General features: G+C 37.7%; 1 protein-coding gene and 1 long non-coding RNA gene across 3 annotated transcripts; one reads left to right on the plus strand and one right to left on the minus strand.

Annotated features, from left to right (window-relative positions):
* Positions 1–1,685: 1,685 nt before the first annotated feature.
* LOC141607384 (uncharacterized) lies at positions 1,686–2,139 on the plus strand. The gene is made up of 3 exons (XR_012526909.1): positions 1,686–1,743; positions 1,850–1,963; positions 2,052–2,139. It is a non-coding gene; the product is annotated as an uncharacterized LOC141607384 (long non-coding RNA).
* Positions 2,140–10,492: 8,353 nt separating this feature from the next.
* LOC141610936 (TORTIFOLIA1-like protein 2) lies at positions 10,493–17,203 on the minus strand. 2 transcript variants are annotated; one of them, XM_074429258.1, is made up of 8 exons: positions 16,743–17,203; positions 15,508–16,319; positions 14,946–15,140; positions 14,740–14,842; positions 13,553–14,211; positions 12,223–12,933; positions 11,446–11,611; positions 10,493–10,770 (listed from the first exon to the last, which is right to left on the minus strand). In XM_074429258.1, the coding sequence occupies exons 2-8, from the start codon at positions 16,156–16,158 to the stop codon at positions 10,745–10,747; spliced, it is 2,511 nt and encodes an 836-aa protein (XP_074285359.1). In that variant the 5' UTR covers positions 16,159–16,319; positions 16,743–17,203; the 3' UTR covers positions 10,493–10,744. The 2 variants fall into 2 exon arrangements, with proteins under 2 accessions (XP_074285359.1, XP_074285353.1); XM_074429252.1 differs by having other exon boundaries at positions 16,979–17,087.
* Between the last annotated feature and the right edge of the window lie 767 nt (positions 17,204–17,970).

Consider the following 17,970-nt stretch of genomic DNA (forward strand, 5'->3'; position numbering starts at 1 on the left):
TATTTCGACGATGTTGACACTGATCATGAGGACACCGAAAGCATCTATATGCGTGATGACCATGGTGAAGGTATTTGGGTTAACGAAGAAACTATGACATCCAAGAAACGTCCCCGATCCTGAGATAGTTCATCGGACACATACAAGATGCATGCATGGTGGTGTAAGTTGTCTTATTTTCTTGATCTTATTTTTTGATGTGGATCTTTGGTGTTGAAATTGCTGAATAATGTTGCAGTATGTATTGTTACAGTTTGGACCGTAATGGAATTACTGATAATTTTAAAAAAAAAAGAGGTTCAACAATAACAACGGTTATATTTAAATTACCCGTTGTTAATACTTTCAACAACGGGTGTAGTACCTCTACCCGTTGTCAATTATTTTTTTTTGACATATTTCATTTTGGCGCAAATTTGGTGAAAATATATTACAACGGGTATATTTTAACCGTTGTAATAAACTTTTAACAACGGTTTACTTTTATTGACCCGTTGTTATTAACATATAACAACGGTTCTTCTTTGAGCACCCGTTGTCAATAGTTTGTCTTAATAAAAAACTAATATAGAAACCCATACAACATGCCATACACAAACACACACAACATTATTATTAGTTCAACCGTTGGTATCCTGAGTTAATTCTTCTCTCTTCCTCGCTTTTTACATTCTCGTCGCCGGCCGTCGCCGCCGCTTTCAAGCCCGATTCCGTTGCCTTCCCTTATCATCCTGCTCGTTCTCTTTATCATCATCATCAACAGGTATGTTCACTTTAATTTTGTGTTTCGTCATTAGGGTTTTAAGACGATCATCTTGTTTCTTTTTCATGCATCTGTTTGTTTTTCGTCTTCTTTGTTATCTTTATCATCCCGCATCATCTACTTTACTCCTCTTATCATGGTTTAGGATTTTAGAAGCTCAATCTGTTGTTTTAAATTTTCATTCCTATTAGGGTTTAGGGTTTTAGATAATACTCTGCATGTACGTTGTTAAGTTGTTCATTTACTATATCATTCATATTTGGGTTTTAGGATTATCATGGGTGAAAAACGTAAAAGAAGTCAAAAGAATAATGAGCCTGGTGATAATAAGCCTGGTGAGAGGGGTGCTACGAAGTGCAAGAAAGTCCTTGCGCTATAGCCGCTAAACAGTAGTTCCCAAATAACATGGAGTGAGATGGGTTTCCCTACTGGTCCAAATGCGGGTCTTTTCTCCAGTTGGATTGGTGCTTGCACAAGACAGTTTGTGCCTATCCATTTAGATGATGTTAGAACTTTGAATCCAAAATTGGCGGAGTTATACTTGGCTCGTGTAAAGGAAGGCTTTATTATACCCGATAAAAGCCATGATGAGTATTTAATGCATAAGGCAGCGGATGTCCACAGGCAGTGGAAGTGTGGCGTTGCTAGGGATTGGTTGTATGTGGACAAGGCAACGGGGGAGATGCGTAAGAGCCCACCGGAAAACAAGTGTCCCACCATCAAGCAGGAAGAATGGGATCTTTTCAAAAAGATGAGAACTACTGAGAAGTTTCAGGTTAAATATCCTCGCCTTTTAACGATTTACCTATCATTTTTTTAATTAATGAGTCCTTTATATAATCTTTTTATTATCTCATCTACTTGCGCTTTTATATAATTATTTGAAGGCCGTTAGCAAAATAAATCGTGCTAACATTTCATGCAAGAAGGGGAAATTCTATGGTTCTCGAGGCGGTTACAGAAAGATAGAAGAGGACCTCGTAAGTAGCATGCATTATTGCCCTGTGAGACTTTATTTATTTAATCACACTTGGACTTGCATTGATACACATTTACGTGTATAAATGTTACCATGTTAATGTGTAGGTGGCAAAGGGAGTGAAAGAGGTGGATCGGCATGTAACTTATAAACATGGGCACACGCCTAAAGGATCCCGGTCGTCGCATGACAAATATGATGAGGAAGTTTTGGCCAACATAGTAAGCATTATTTTATTAAGACGAGTTCATTACTAACTTTATTATTTTAGTCACAAATATAATTTGAAGTTTATTTAATATATTATAGGATAACGTATTGAAAGAGGTAGAAGAAGGGAAATTCACTCCCAGTGGTCGTAATGACGTTCTTGCTAGAGCGATCGGCCGACCCGAACATCCAGGTCACTTGAGGGGCGTCCCGTTACAGGTTGGAGTAACGAAATATTATGGGAAAACTGCCCAGATAAAGAAGAAAAGGAAGACTAAGTCTGAGAAGGCTGACATGGTAACATTTATTCTATTATTTTCATTTAAGTTCAATTCACATGTTATTGTTGGGATAAAAATTGCTGACACATTACATTCTTGGCAAGCAGCTTCCGTTAATGGCATCCGTACTACTAAAGCTGAATGCTGGAGGTAAGCTTTCCGAAGAAGAAGTGAAGATGATGGAGGATGTCATTTCTAAAGGGGGTAATAATAAGGTACAACAGATTGGTCAAGAGGCCGCTACTACCTTGGCAATACATGAGAAGGAAGTATCGGTCAACGAGATTCAGAAGATCGTGTACCTAATAATGCTTCTGAAGTTGTAACAACTAAAGCCGATCAGGTACCTAATACTTCCTTATTTTTCTTTTGTTTTTTTTTTTTGGGGTAAGATCAGGGGGTGTGTTCACTGCCAACTTCTGACATGGTGCCATTGAATTGGTTAATTTTATTAGGTAAATAATGGGTCTGAAAAGGAGATGCAACTTGATGAGAAGACGGTGATGGAAAACAAAGATACATCCCCTTCAAGTCGGTTCCTGTTTTCGAAGGTATGCATGAAGTGTTTAATTAGTTAAATTTATATGAATGCTGAAGTTTGTGCAAAAATCGGCCCGAGACAGAAAGCGTTTTTGCAAAATCTTTGAATCTTTGAAGCGTTTTTGCAAAGATATAATAATGTATGTGTATATTCTTCAAAGCCGTAAACAAGAGGCCGCTTATTCTTGCTGACCCTAATAGAATCGAAAAGCCACATGTGCGTGTTGGCCGGGGTCTCGTAGAAAACAAATCTGCAGCAGCGGAAACTGTAGTTCATGGCGAAAAACTTTTGCCGAATCATAGAATAGTAGAGATAACTACAGTCAATCCAGGCCATGAAAACTTTCAACTGCCTGTCCCAGTTCGTGACGACATTACCATTCTGGGAGATGCGCTTGGAAGTTTCATCCAATGGCCTGATACTCACATCTACTTGGCGAAGATATCTCCGCCGCCTGAGCAGCGGAAAGCAGTTGGGGTTAGAAGAAATACCTTTATATATATATATGTTACATTTTTAATTGTTGAATGTTTTTATATGTTAAATTTATATGTTATTTTTTTTTTTAGGGAACAAAAAAGGCGGCTTTGGCGGATAAGCCTAAGTCCACAGACATGCCAACGACCTCAACTTCACAACAACTTGATGAGGTATGTATTTAATTAACTTCTCCATTTTTTTAAAAATTAACCTCGCTCCCTTTATTTATATTTTGTCTGTATTTTTAAAAAGCATGGTAATTTTGTGTAGGGAACAAAATCAAAGACTCATTCTTTCCCGGACCTGAAAGTTAGGACTTTAAACTCCACACAATATAAAGGGAAGGATTACATGCAAAAAGTAAGAACGGTGGCGATGATGAGACTGCATGAGGAGGCTGGCCATCGCATAGCCACCGAGCAAGTGATAGTTATTCCGCTCGAGGAGGATATTCTAGGGGCTGAGCGCCAAGCGCTTATATCATGGGATCTGCTAGCCGTATGGGCTGGCCTAGACCAGATTGATATATCACACATATTTGTTTGGATGAAGTAAGTTTCTTAATAAATAATTTCATAGTCTAATATTCTGACTACTAGATAGTGTTTTAAATACCGAATTAATACCGTAATAATGTAGGATATTGAAATTGAGAGTGATCCCAGAAGAATATTCCATCCGATCTATACGGATTCCCGTGTGCCCTATGTTTTATCTTTATTTATTCCGGATTTCTCGTTCGAACAACGGGTAGATTATATTGCTCAAAGAATTGGCGACAACCAAGAAGCTGATTTTTGGCGCTTATAATGAAAAAGGGTAATAAACAAATTAATATTACGTTTTCCCCTACAATTGCATTTTCATACCTAATATATGTACTTGTTAATAATGATGATGTCTCTTGATGTAGGACTCATTGGGTGCTAGCGACCATCATGCCGACAAGGAATAAAGTTTTACGTTGGACTCTTTACATCATCAACCAAGCGAGACTTTTAAGCACTTGATTAATATGTAAGTTTATAATACTGATTTATTTATAATAACATTTTCATTTTTTATTTATAGAAAAAAGTTCTTTCATATTTTTGCCCCTAAAAAATTAGTTTCGCCTCCTTTTTTATTTTTTAAAAAAAGGCCTTTAAGAAGAAAAGAGCAAACGAGCGGATCAACCCACGAAAGATTCGATGTTGGCCCCGATTTTATTACGATAACAGGGTACGTGCTCAAATACAATAACATTAAGTGCAAAATCTGTGTTTAATACTAATACAATACCTAAAGTTCAAGATTCCGATGTGAGCCTTCTCTCGTCTGTTTTTTTTATGTAATAATAGGCCCCTCGCCAACCGGATAGCATACAATGTGGATACTACGCTTGTCGGTTCATGTTGGAGATTATTAGGCGAAGATATCTCGTTATTCCACACAAGGTTAGTAATAATTTAAACATGTGTTTATTACTTTTTTAAATTAGAGCTAATGTTGTCTTGCTTTGCTTTGCTATATATACCATGATGTTGCTAATGTTGTCTTGCTTGTTGCTATATATACCATAATGTCTTCTCTTTGTTTTTTCCGCAAAGATGCAATCAACCCGTCACAACAGATTGAGCGACTCAAGTGTAGATATAGACGAGGTAAGAGACATGTGGGGCAACTACGTCTTAGAATATATTTAGAAATGCATGATACTCCGAGTTTAGATCAACTTATTAGTAAATTTTTTGTTGAAGTTAGGGAATGATTAGTTCATGTAAATTCAACTCCTTGTAAGTATATATATATATATATATATGATGCAAATTTCTTTGTTGTGGTTGAATTGAATCTATTGAGTTCGATGAACCCAAATTGTGATTTATCTTTGGTCTTGGTATATGGTGTCTGTTGACATATATGCGGGTTTTTGAATGGCATGAAACAAATTTATTTTTTCAAAACATTAGGAGTTTGTAATAAGAACGGTTACTAAAAAAAAACCGTTGTGAATACCTTTCACAACGGTTAATAAAAATAACACCGTTGTGAATGACATTCACAAATACCCGCGCATAATATTCAACAACGGGTATTAAACAAAGAACCGTTGTTAAAAGTCTTCACAATTTTGGAGGTAAAATTACAACAACGGGTATTAAACATAGAACCGTTGTTACAAAAAATTTCAACAACGGGTATGTACCATAAACCCGTTGTCAAAAGACTTCACAATTTTGGAGGGAAAGTTACAACAACGGTTATACATACGACAACCGTTGTTATATTATTCCCTCCAAAATTTTGAAACACTTTCCACAACGGAGAACACCCAACAACAACGGCTTTTAACCGTGGTGAATACTTTAGACAACGGTTTCACTAAATAAGCAAACCGTTGTAAATACCTTCTACAACGGCCGCTTTAACAACGTCCGCTTTTTTATTTTACAACGGTTTTTACCCGTTGTTATAGGCTGTATCTGTAGTAGTGGTAGCACAGCTTATCACAATTTCCACATTCACAACCAACGATATCAATTGAATCACCTCATCATAATTATTAAATACAACCAACACAATACAATATAATTCTCCCTTCCAACAATTACGATAGTATCAACCAACACAATTCACATATGATCAATTCCACATTAACATAAACCATCCATTGTACCAACATTAGCGAATAAGGGTTGAGTAGGATTTATCCCTACCTGACAAGGAATTCCAATTAAGCAGCTCAAGCAATCCAAATAATTAAAGCAATTCGAACCCGACTATAATTTATTCACAAATCTTCACCTAACATAAATATTATAATTTTTCCATCAATTATTAATTATTACTTTCAATTATTATTTATAAATTATATTCATTATTCAAATTAATTACTTATTATTATTATTATTAAAGGTTTACGATACTTAAAAATCCGACTCAAATACAAACCCGAGTCACCCAAATTTAACCAATTAAAACCTGTCACAAAAACACCCAATAATCACCCAAATACACGGTTTAGAAACCGTGACCAACATCCCTCACAAAGCCCGCCAAACTCGACACCACAAACCACTACAGCCACCACCCAACCCAGCTACCTCCTTCCTGCACCACGACACACCCAACCATCCCCCAACCACCAGCCTTACCGCCACCAGCCACCCTCAAAAAGCCGCCCTAAACAGCCCCACAAATCCCGACACAAACAACCCCAAACACACACACTCTCCTCCTTGCACCACCCCACGACCACTAGTGGCCACCACCATGGTCTCCCTTGACCCATGGTGGTCCCACCATTGGCCACGACCCCTCACGGCAGTCCCACGACCACCCAGAAATGATATAAACCCTTCTAACACACAAACACCAAAATAGCCACCTCCTACAACATCCACCGTACAAACCACCACGACTCACCACCCCAACACCACCAGTAGGACCGCCTACCGTCGACAACCACACACAGTACAAACCCCGTCATTCTTACTCACAACATCTCCTATTTAGACGTCCAAACCGCCACCCACGGTGGTCAACAGTGGTCAAGGTTGGTCTTATTAGAGTCACGACGGTCAAGGATAACTACTAAGGTCATTGGCACTGTTCACGGTGGTCCATACAGTGTATAAACGTTAACTTATATTATTAAGACGATATAAACATAAATTACGACGATCTTTACCTTATATCGCTAATTGCTCCTTCCGTCTCTTAAATCTCCTTGTTTTTCTTTGTGAATTATACTTTCAAGTATCATGGTATTTATAGTCTAAACTTAGGGAGTATATGAGGCTAATTAGGAAACTATTACTATTACCTTATTCTAATTATTATAGGAATTACCAATTATTATTATTACCATTACAAATGATATTATTATTATTATTATTATTACATATTATATTAGCTAATTAAGTGCACGTAATTGATTATTTGACCCAAGAAACTCCGACTTAGATCGAGAGATTGGACAGAGTTAGACTCGCTGCAAATAATAGAATAGTTTTAAATACAGCGAAAGCTTTTTAGTAGATTTTCTAGGGCGAATAGAGGACCGAGAGGACCTTTTCACTGCCCTGCGGATCGTTTTCATGCTGATATATGACCCCCTAACTTTGACCGTTGCATTTTCATGGTGACCCGATGTCCTAGCCCTTTCTCCTATTATTTGAAATCCTTTTTCTACGCTTAATTTCTCTTTACAGTTATATTAGCTAATAAACAAACCAATCAAAACCCGAATTTTGTAACTCATGCGGACTTAGAATTGCGAAACCCTGTGGATACGATCCTGACTTCCTTTACTACATTAGTTTAGGCCAGTTGGTTTATCTTTGATTAGGTGTACAATTTAGCCTGTCAGTTGGTTTAGGACCAATACATTTGAGAGTCTTATAAATCATTGTTAGGCATATACATGTTGCAATTGAGACACTAGAGTGATCATTCACATGTTTAAACAAGTCACATTAAAGTTAGAATAAGAATTGGCAAAGGAATGGCAAGTTTGGAATTCGTGTTCATGAAGGGTCAACTTTGAATGATCATATATCGAGTTATAGACATGCTATTGATGTAATTCTAAGTTGATGAGTTAGTTTATATTCTTACGGTTCCAGCGGTAGGTCATACACTCAAAATGACCAAGGCATGCGAGAGATATGACCTTTTTACTAAAACTGGACCTATAACGCTTATCTCGTGCGCAACGCTTCTAGGAAAGGCAACACCGTGCGCATCGCACCGTGCCTTCCTCAAGTGGCGGTGCGTAACTCCTCCAGGGAAGGTTGCACCGTGCCTTCCTTACCTCGCCTATCTCTTATGACAGCGCCTTGCTCTAAGTTAAGCGATGTTGGCGTATAGACCCTCGTTTCCCACTTTATCTAGTTGGATATGACCTAGACTCTTTTACTAAAGCTTATGGAGGGTATGTTAACCTTATTTAACTTTAGAAATCGTTGATTAAGTCTTATATACATGTTAAGTGACGGTTTTTGGAGGTTTCACCCTTATATGTCATGTTAGCCCCGATTGGCCAATGGATCCATGTTTGATTAGTATGTTACTTCTTTTCTTGCCATGACTCGTTGATATACCTCGACAACCTTGTTCTAATGCTTGTTTATGACGTAGTATACTTCGTGTTCGAGTTATAACTTATTCATTATCGATTCTTTATCAATTGCCAAAGGTGAAATGCTTATCTTAAATGATTACTTGTGTTAAGTCGTTTCCTTGTGAAAATATCATTATGCTATACTTTCTTGCTTGACTTGTTTACGCCTCTCTCGTGCCGTTCTGCCGAGATTTGACTATCTCATTCTTTTTCCGCCTCTTTCATGCCGTTCTGCCGAATTTGGCGTACTCGACTTCCGTTCTGTCAATCGAGTCTTGGATGCGAAACGTTTATCGCATGTCGAATCGGGAAATGTTCATCCCGAGAATCTGGCCAGGTTTAGGCTAGGACCGTATTATATTATCGTCGTCCTACCGGAAGGAAATAAGTTTAAGAGTAGTAAAGGTATTGCATTGCTTTGGATACTTGCATATGTCATATTTCATTGGAATCCGTGCTCGTTATGACTAGTCGTACTTATGTTCTTCTACTTTTGTCTCACATGTTTGAGTATGCTTAAGATATAGTATTCACCTATCATTCTACCATACTTTCTCTTATTATGTTAACATGTATGATCCCATGTTTACTCTATTCAAGTTAATTACATCTTGCTTTGATATGCCTAGTTTGATTACGTTCTTTATTATGCTCATTTTGATATAATGTGGCTGGGGGAACCTTGAGTTACTCCCCACTATGGATGGCAATGGATCCAGGATCCGCTCCAGATCCGCAGGATCCGACCCGCATGGATCGAATATGGATCCTAATTTTTGGGATCCGTTGGATATGGATCCATTACTTATAAAGCGGATCTGGATCTGGATCTCACCACTTAGATCCAGATCCGATCCGCAGACCCGTTTTCAATAAAAAAAAACAAGTTATCAAATTACTCATTTACTAACTTTACAAGTCATAAGTTTATAGTATAAATAAAAAAAATAAAAGTTGGTAGTGCATGACATAACTTAGTGATTGTTACTAGGTATGCCACTTAATTTGGCCACTAACATTGAATTTTGTAGACTCTATGTCACTTCGTAGTTCTAAAAGATGAAGTTAAAATGCTACTGTGTGCGTACAATATGCTACTGACCTAGTTTGTTATTGGCACACTTGATATCGCATGGGTAGTTCGTGTTACTTAACTTATAACACTATTGTGTTTGTTGTTTATTTTGATATTGTCTTAGATCCGCATAGGATCCAAATCCGACCCGGACCCATCGGATATGGATCTGGATCTGAGAAAATTGGACCCGTCGGATATGGATCGGATTTGGATCCAATGTGGAAAATGCGGATCTGGATCTGGATTTAGCCGGATCTAGTCCAGATCCGGCCCGTTGCCATCCCTACTTCCCACTGACTGTGGCATCCATGTTTCATGAATGACAGGTATTAATTGGTGTTTTGTGGGGTGAAGACATGTGTGAGCTAGCGAGTACCGTTGACCATTGGATTTTTGTCTATCATTATACTTAGACTCACCTTTCTAACTTGTTATTCGTGGGATATCTTTTCCCTCCCTATTTGCTAGACTTGGTTTGTAATAACCTAAGATTACTTTTCTTTATGTTTAGTGAACCTTTGTGCTTGAACTTTAAAAGTTTTCAAAAACCCGTGTTTTCCGCTGCATTTCAGTCGTTTATTGTTACGTATTATCGCGGGGGTTTACAGTTGGTATCAGGGCCTACGTTGCTCCCGACGCACACACGTGTGCCCCAAACTTAAACTTGAACTTGACCTTGAATAATGAATGAGAGATGGGTATAACTAAGGACCTGAGTTTATAGTCTTCTTGTATATGCTAATTGGTAGGTACTAACTTGTGTGATTTTGTACCTTGAGAAGATGGTGCGACCAACCAATGTTGAGAATACAATCATGCAAGCCCTCAGTCAAGTTCTCGCGAATCAACAACAAGCCAATGTTGTTCAACAAGACGAGAACCGACAAGGAAGCTTTGCTTGGATTGCAAGCCAACTTCAAGGAACAAGGCTAGGGCCTATGGTGGTGAAGTGGATCCCGTTGAGCTATCGGAGTGCTTTGCAATATGTCGAGTTGAAGCAAAATATTCATGAATGTAGACAATTCTCATTATGAGTAGCAGGTAATCCTAACACAATTTCAAACGCGCTGTAGAAATATATACAAAAGCTGAAGCAAATCAATGAAGCAAATCATCCTTAATATAATGCTTAAACAACAATCCGCCCAACAAAAAGATTTTGATAGGAATGATTTATGTGGAATTTACAAGCAGTTCTGCAACTGGTAATCATCCAAGCTGTGGTACAGAACAGTCGAACACAAGATAAAAAGGACTCTAACCAGCTTCGTACAGTAAGTCTGCAAATCTAGAGAACACCATCACTTAGCTGACATTCAAGGACATTTTCCCTGCAACAACAGCAGTGTAGGGGTAAGAGCGCCGGATGAATCATTCTGAATGACTTAATATAGAAACTGTATTGACCGAGTGTTGCTTCATAGTTTATACAACGAAGTAGACATGCTGAATATTGAGCCTGTTTACTCCCTGGTTATTTTTGGACCTTTCTTAGGCAAGTACAGCAACTAAGCCTTATTCTCAAAATAATACAGTATGAGAACAGGTAATTAACATGAACAGGTAATTCCCAGTTCTGCAACTGGGAATCCTTTTTATTTGTCATGTATTGTTAAGTAATAATTGCAGCGTTTTTCAATTCAGACAATAAGATTAAAGAAATACCAAGTAATCAGTCATGTTCTGAGGCTATTTAAGTCATTTAAGACAGCAAATGTACATAAAGTTTTGTGGCAAAGAATTTCTAGACTATCATTATAAGGATACAGAGTACTATGTATTTGACAGTACCAACTTGTTTTAAAATTCAGATGCTTACAGGATCATGTAGTGTTTGAGCATGTTGAAAAATACGTACTCCGTAGCACACAAGCAGTTCATAAAGTTTGTGGCAATGAAATTGGAACATTAGACATAATATTTTTTTTGACATTCTTTAGGAACCCAACTTAAAAAAGGCAGGTGGTTAAGGACTTGCGTCAGTAAATTTACAAAAAAGGGCTTACCCCAGGTTTGTTGCAATTTCATAGCCAATTGCGCAACCAATCTTCTCTTTGCAGGATGCGCAACTTCTGCATCCAATGCATCCTGAACTGCTGATAGAACTTCTCTTCTCACTTTCAGAGGAAGAGGAATGCAGTTTGGTCCGTGAATAGCACTTAATTCTACAATCTGAGATTGCGACAAGGGAAAGTTTGTAATCCAGTGCTATCATTAGAAAAGCAGAAAACTTTGAAATTGTGGCAAACTGTTTCTTTAATTGCACATTCTTCTGCTGTCACATGAAATTCCTGTCTTGGAATTGCTCTGTGATACTAGTAGCACCGCAATTATCATTGAACAAGAACTAAGAAGCAGTCTAAGCATGACAAATTTGATCAGTGAGTTAACTGGTTCTTGATTGCACCTGCCCGCATTTAGATTAAACTCCAACGAAAAAGATTGATGGAGTTTACCTTGGAGGGAAAATTTGATCTTTGTGTTAAAACTGGTATAAAGGTCATTTTATGAAAGTAAAACTCAAGGATGCACAAATAGTTGAGTACTACTGGTGATCAAAGATTAACAAACAAAATTGTACTCCCTCAATTCCCATGGATTCTAAATATTTGCTTTTAGACCAATTGTTTAATAGATGAGAAATATGGAACAGACCCACATGGTAGTGTTATTTTGCGTTAATCCCCATTCAGATAGAAAAAGTGGCAAACTGATTTAAACAGACCTAGATAGGAAAATTAGTAAACCATATGAATGGACCAGCAAAGAAGTGGTTAGTTTACCTGCTGCAACCAAGGAATTGCTGATTCAAGAACTCTATGTTCCAATAAACATGATGATATAGCAGTCAGAAGACCACTGATTGTTCTGTTAGATAAACTATCCAGAACAGGACCAGTTCCCTCAATGAGTTCAATTAGAAGTAATTGATTGCCTGAACAGAGAGCTTCTTGGTAGGCCGATTCAAGGTCTCCTTCACATACAAATCCCTTAACACATTTCCATATGTCCTTCTCGTTCATATTTATGTTTTCCCTGGCACTGCCTCGTGCAACTGTGGTAAAGACGCTGTCAGAATTTCTACTTTGGTGGAATCTCGTCTCATGTTGATCTCGCCTTGGCCTTTCATGAGGTACTTTTCCAATTGAATTTCTGTTCATCATTGACAATGGCCGTCTCTGAGAATCCACGCTTGCGTTGGTAGAACTGATTCTACTTCTTACCACAGTTTTGTCGTCACAAATTCCTATACTACTTGAAGCTTTTACAGATGGTCTTTTCTCCTGCATATCTACAGATGGCCTAGGAGTAGAATTCATAGAAATTGCAGGAGAAGGAATTCTTTGGCTTTTACCAACATATCTAAAATCTGCAGGATCCATAAATTTGGGTCCCTGAGCAAGATCATGTGATATTCTATCAACAGCTTGTTCCAAACTTGAAACCTTCAACTGTATAACAGACAGGCTTTCCATGGTAGTGGTGGTGAATCCCTAAGAATCATAAAAAGTGTAAGCAACTTCGCACAAGTCACAACAGACGCTTGGGATATTTTTTTTTTCATCTTTACCTACACTCCATATTCACCACTATCACCAGGTCAATCGGCATTTAAGTATTTTCCTACAGCATTATGGCAAGGTAAAGCGTCGGGTGTTAGTAGCCTTGCTCCTGTGCTTGTAAGGGCAAACCTTTTCATAGAAGGCTTGATATGTGGTAAATGCATTTCATGAATAGCTTTAAGGCATGTTCCTCAGAGAAATTCTTTTATTTATTAAACGAGATCTTAAGAAACAAAGTTTAGAATTTAGATCCTTGCAAAATTGCCATTACCCCAGTGTCTCAAGAAATCCCACAAATGGCGAGGTAAGAGGCGGTTTAGATACACGCTAGTATGCTACTCATGTGTTAGCTAACATGAAGGTTCCCAATGACAACAACATATCGACAATTGTGTCTAGAATTACCTTGATTGACTGCTACATCACAATCAAAAGCAGTGTCGCCAATTTAGTTACAAACTTAAAATCCTAGTTGAAGCAAAATGAAAAGGAAGAGAACAAAAGAAAAGAGTTTGAGCAAGACGAATAGAAATTTAAGACAGTAATATACCTGTAACAGATCCATCAAGATGGACTGCTTCTTTTCTATTTCCAAAAGTTGTTTTCGAATAGAACCTATCTCATTTTCTGTCTGTGAACAAGAGAGACGAGCAGGATGGCTCTCTTCAGCTTCTGTTATAGTAGAATCAAGACTGGTGCGATTTCTATTCTTGGGCATATATGATTGTATTCTTGCAGCTTTTGGTTCACCTTCTAATAATTGAACTTCCCCAATCGACTTCACGAGATCATCGCCATAGGAGTGATGATGAACAGCTGCCATAAATTTGTTTGTAAAGTTATCAGACACGTGATTAGATGAAGATGATACGTCTTGCTTGTCATCAATAATATCATATTCGTTTCCAGTGTCTTGCATGCTCATGGCATCCACTGTCACAGTTTCTTGTGTCTTAGTGCCAGAGCTACTCTCAGATCCTTCATTCTGAAGATGTGGAATACTGTTCATCTTTGAAACCGCAAAATCTATGCGCCATTCACTGTTATTGGATCTGTTACATGTGTCTGCAAAACTTGGGCTTCCTAGTCTGGTTGAGAAGGGTGCGCTTTTCCTGACCATGTTGGTTTTGGATTCTCTAGTACCAACATCTTTCCAGATAGAACTACTACCACTAACAAGGTCACTGCAGTCATCTTCGCATAAATTATCTGCAGTATGTTCAATCCACTTTAGATTCTGTCAAACTAGGACCATAATAATAACAAACAAAAGGCTGAGAAGATAAAACTGGCTGTAATAGTTCAAAACTTCCGATGTCATTAAACTCATTATATGCCACTATAACAGCCAGCAATATTTTTATGGAGTGTGAAAACTGAGAAGCGATGTCAATTCGACTCTTCACTTCGTGGTCATACACACATACACATATCCGACAAGTATCTCTACCTGACGCTTACCAACAGGCTATGTTAATTTCATTGACTTGCTAAAAGTTACTCGTACATGCCAAAAGGCTAATAAAGCTTACAGAACTGTGTTTCCTTAAGTCCTTACTCCTTAACTAATTTAGAGAACAATTTTAGAGAATCTGAAGACACAGACTGCACAAGATTACAAGAATACAAGAAGGTTTCAAGTCGGCTGTGCTAATACGAGCTAAAAAACAATTCCTCAGTGGGGTTAAATCTAAAATTCAAGTATTAGATATATAGAATAGGTCATAAAAGTCAAACCTTTTACTGAGGACACTGTATAAGAAGGATCAGGCATATCCTGCCCTTCAATATTTCTCCACTGACGAAGGGCCTGTGTTACTGTGTCTCTGACTGGTTTGACCTGAGTTGAGTAGATAAAGATCAGTCAGTTTGCTTATCAATTTAGCGTACAAGCAAGGGAAAAGAAAAGGGGAGCCCAATTTTGATAAGCCATCTCCCCTGACCTTATCGAATCGACATGATTCAAGTGCTTGTACACAGGATTCCTTGAAAGGTGCTAAGAAAGGACCCCCACTTGAACCAATTTCTCCCAGCACTAATGAAGCTGCCTTCCGAGTTGTCCAGTCAGAATCCTTTAGGGTGTCTTGGATGCTGCGAATTGCCGTGAATAAAGCATTATCTGATAGAGCACCGCCAGCCTAACAGAATAAGGAACAAGCATGAAACATCACCTAACAGCAAGTAATTAATATAGATCTACAACAATAACAGTATCCCATTGCCAGGGTTCCCGTATAACCAGGGCGCATTTACACAAAGAAATTGTTTAGTGAGCTGTTTCAAACACACTTCTACATTTCCAATAAAGCAATTACACACTTTCTTCATTATCAGGTGAAGGGAGAATAAGACACAAATGTGTGCGATGTTATCTTAGCATCTGATGTGTTCTCAAATGGCTGTTTCGTTGACAGTACACAGTTGCTCACACCATGGAAGAATGCAGTGAAGCATTTTAAGCAGTAGAGCACTTGTATACAAGGGAGATCTAGGAAATATATCTACCTGAATAAGACTTTTGTTCAACTCGAGGATTGGTGGTTTGGCCATAAAATGTGGATTTTTAAGCAACTTCATTGTTCGCGCCAACATCTTTTGCAAGATTGAGACAGGAGGGTCAATCATACTGTCGATGACTCTAGCCAGGCACATTGAAGCACCAGCTTGAATATGCTTATTCTGCTCACCTAAGGCCTCGAACAAAGGCTTTACGAGCAATACAAACACATCATCACCTCCAACTTGACTGTTTCCAAACTCCATTGCCAAAATTCCCATTGTCTCTACACATGTCTCCCTTACAACCGAATCCTGATCCTTGAGTCGTTTTACAATGGAAGTAACCATCTTTCCTAGGTGTGGACCCATAAGAACCCCATGGATTTTGGATAATACACCCATCATCCGAATACACTCCTTCCGCACAGCAGTCTTCTGCTCGGAATCAGAATCCAATAAACATGACAAAAATGGGATAATTCCATCAGGGTTCAAACTTGCAGCTGTTTTCTGCAGGTCCTGAACTCCAATTTGGTAGGTGTCGCGATCTGCAATCTTATTTAAAGCAATCACTACTCGATGCTTAAGCTGATACACAACTTGTTGAGGATTAGCCTTCCTGGGCACTTTCGATCTGACCTCAGTTTTTGCCTTCATCTTCCTTATTCTTTCTCGTCTTAAATCTCAGACTCGGAAATAGTAAAAGGGAAATGTGATACACCTTAGATCAACAGTAGGGAGCTCGCTAACTACAATGACATTGAGCCATTGATAGGTCTAAAGAAGAGCAAAAATGACCCTTTGAAACCATTATTGTGCTGCATGACATTAGACAACAAACACAACACAATCAAATACTCTTGGATTTCCAGCTGTAGAAATGGATAAATGACACTTTGATGACTAAACAGACTAGGTCTTATACGTTCATTTATTTGATTAATTCAATTCTTAATTTAATTCAAATCTCTTTTTTTTTTCCTCTAATTTACTTTTAACAATTCAAACTCTGTATGAGGCACTCGACATGTCGACAGCTTAACCCTGCAAGCTGATCAGCCTAAAACAAACCCGAAACCAACTTCCAAATCAAATACTCTATATATATAGCACCTAATAATATGTCTCACACACACACACACACACAGACACAATGCACAAGGGAAACTAATAAGCAAATACGAGGAATTACGACATATAGCACCTTACACCTAATAAGATGCGAATGTAGGCAACCTTACCCCTAACCTAATACAACTTCTAAATCAAATATATTGCGCCATACGACATTGGTAGTCTTTATTATTAGTAATTTAGTATTAATAAATGAGGTAATTAAGATACCAAAGAAGCGTTATAGAGTGTAGAAGAAAAAGGGCGATAATGGTAGAAAGAAGAAGAAACTAAGTAAGATCAAGTAGAAGGTTGAAGTGCAACAGAAATTTGAAGAAGAGAGTAGAGTATTATTATACAGTACCAAGTATGAAATTCAAAAGTTGAAATGATAAATTAAGTAAGGAAGAGTATAGGGAAACTGAAAAGTGTGGGACAACGAGAAGAAGACGAAATTCGAGACGAGAGAGATTGATTCGTGTGTTTTGGCGCTCTTCTATTTTATGCCTTTTTTGAATTTTGTAACATTCTTCTCCAACCAACCATCATCAACTCATCTCGGTCTTCTAACGTTTTGAATTCTCTTCTTACCAATTGCACTGCAGAAACTATTGTTATCAGAATCCCGATTCAATCCTAGTATTCTATAATTTTACGATCTAAAAATGTTTGACGGATTTTAGATCTTACGAATCTCTCATATGGTTGTAGATTCTTACGAATCTATTCATTTGAAAATTTTAGAAATAGGATCAAAATACGATCCTACGTCCGATTCCTCAGTAAAATATATTAATTAATTTTTTTTTTATGACGACATCGTAAGACCCAAAATTTTGTGTAAGTTATAGAAACATATTCATATAATGATACTAAAAGCATTAATTATCAATATTTTATGGATAATAAATATTAATAAAAACTCCCTTCATATCAGACCAATGGTAACACTTACCTGATACGGCCGTACCACACCAATGGTAACATTCCTTATTTGGCCCACAAAAATACCAAGTTATCCTTATACCTTTTTGATATTTACACAAAATGTCATTACATACCCCACCTATCAACTCACACTTAAACCCACAATTACATACCCACCTATTTTTTTTCCCTCTTTACCCCATTTTTTATCATGTTATCATTGGTCTGGTATGAAAGGATATAAATAAGTGTTTTATTATGGCCAAGATGGAGAGAAAATCAAATATGAGAGTAAAAGAAGAAGTGATTTCATATGAACTAAGTATGTTAAGTTCATTTATTTGTAATTAGTCGACATTTATCATCGTATTTGGGACTAAACCGGCATGGTATGTATAAACCTAGGATGATTATAAAATGACTAAAATG

The sequence above is a fragment of the Silene latifolia genome, chromosome 1 (genome assembly GCF_048544455.1).
Source record: "Silene latifolia isolate original U9 population chromosome 1, ASM4854445v1, whole genome shotgun sequence".
NCBI lineage: Eukaryota > Viridiplantae > Streptophyta > Magnoliopsida > Caryophyllales > Caryophyllaceae > Silene > Silene latifolia.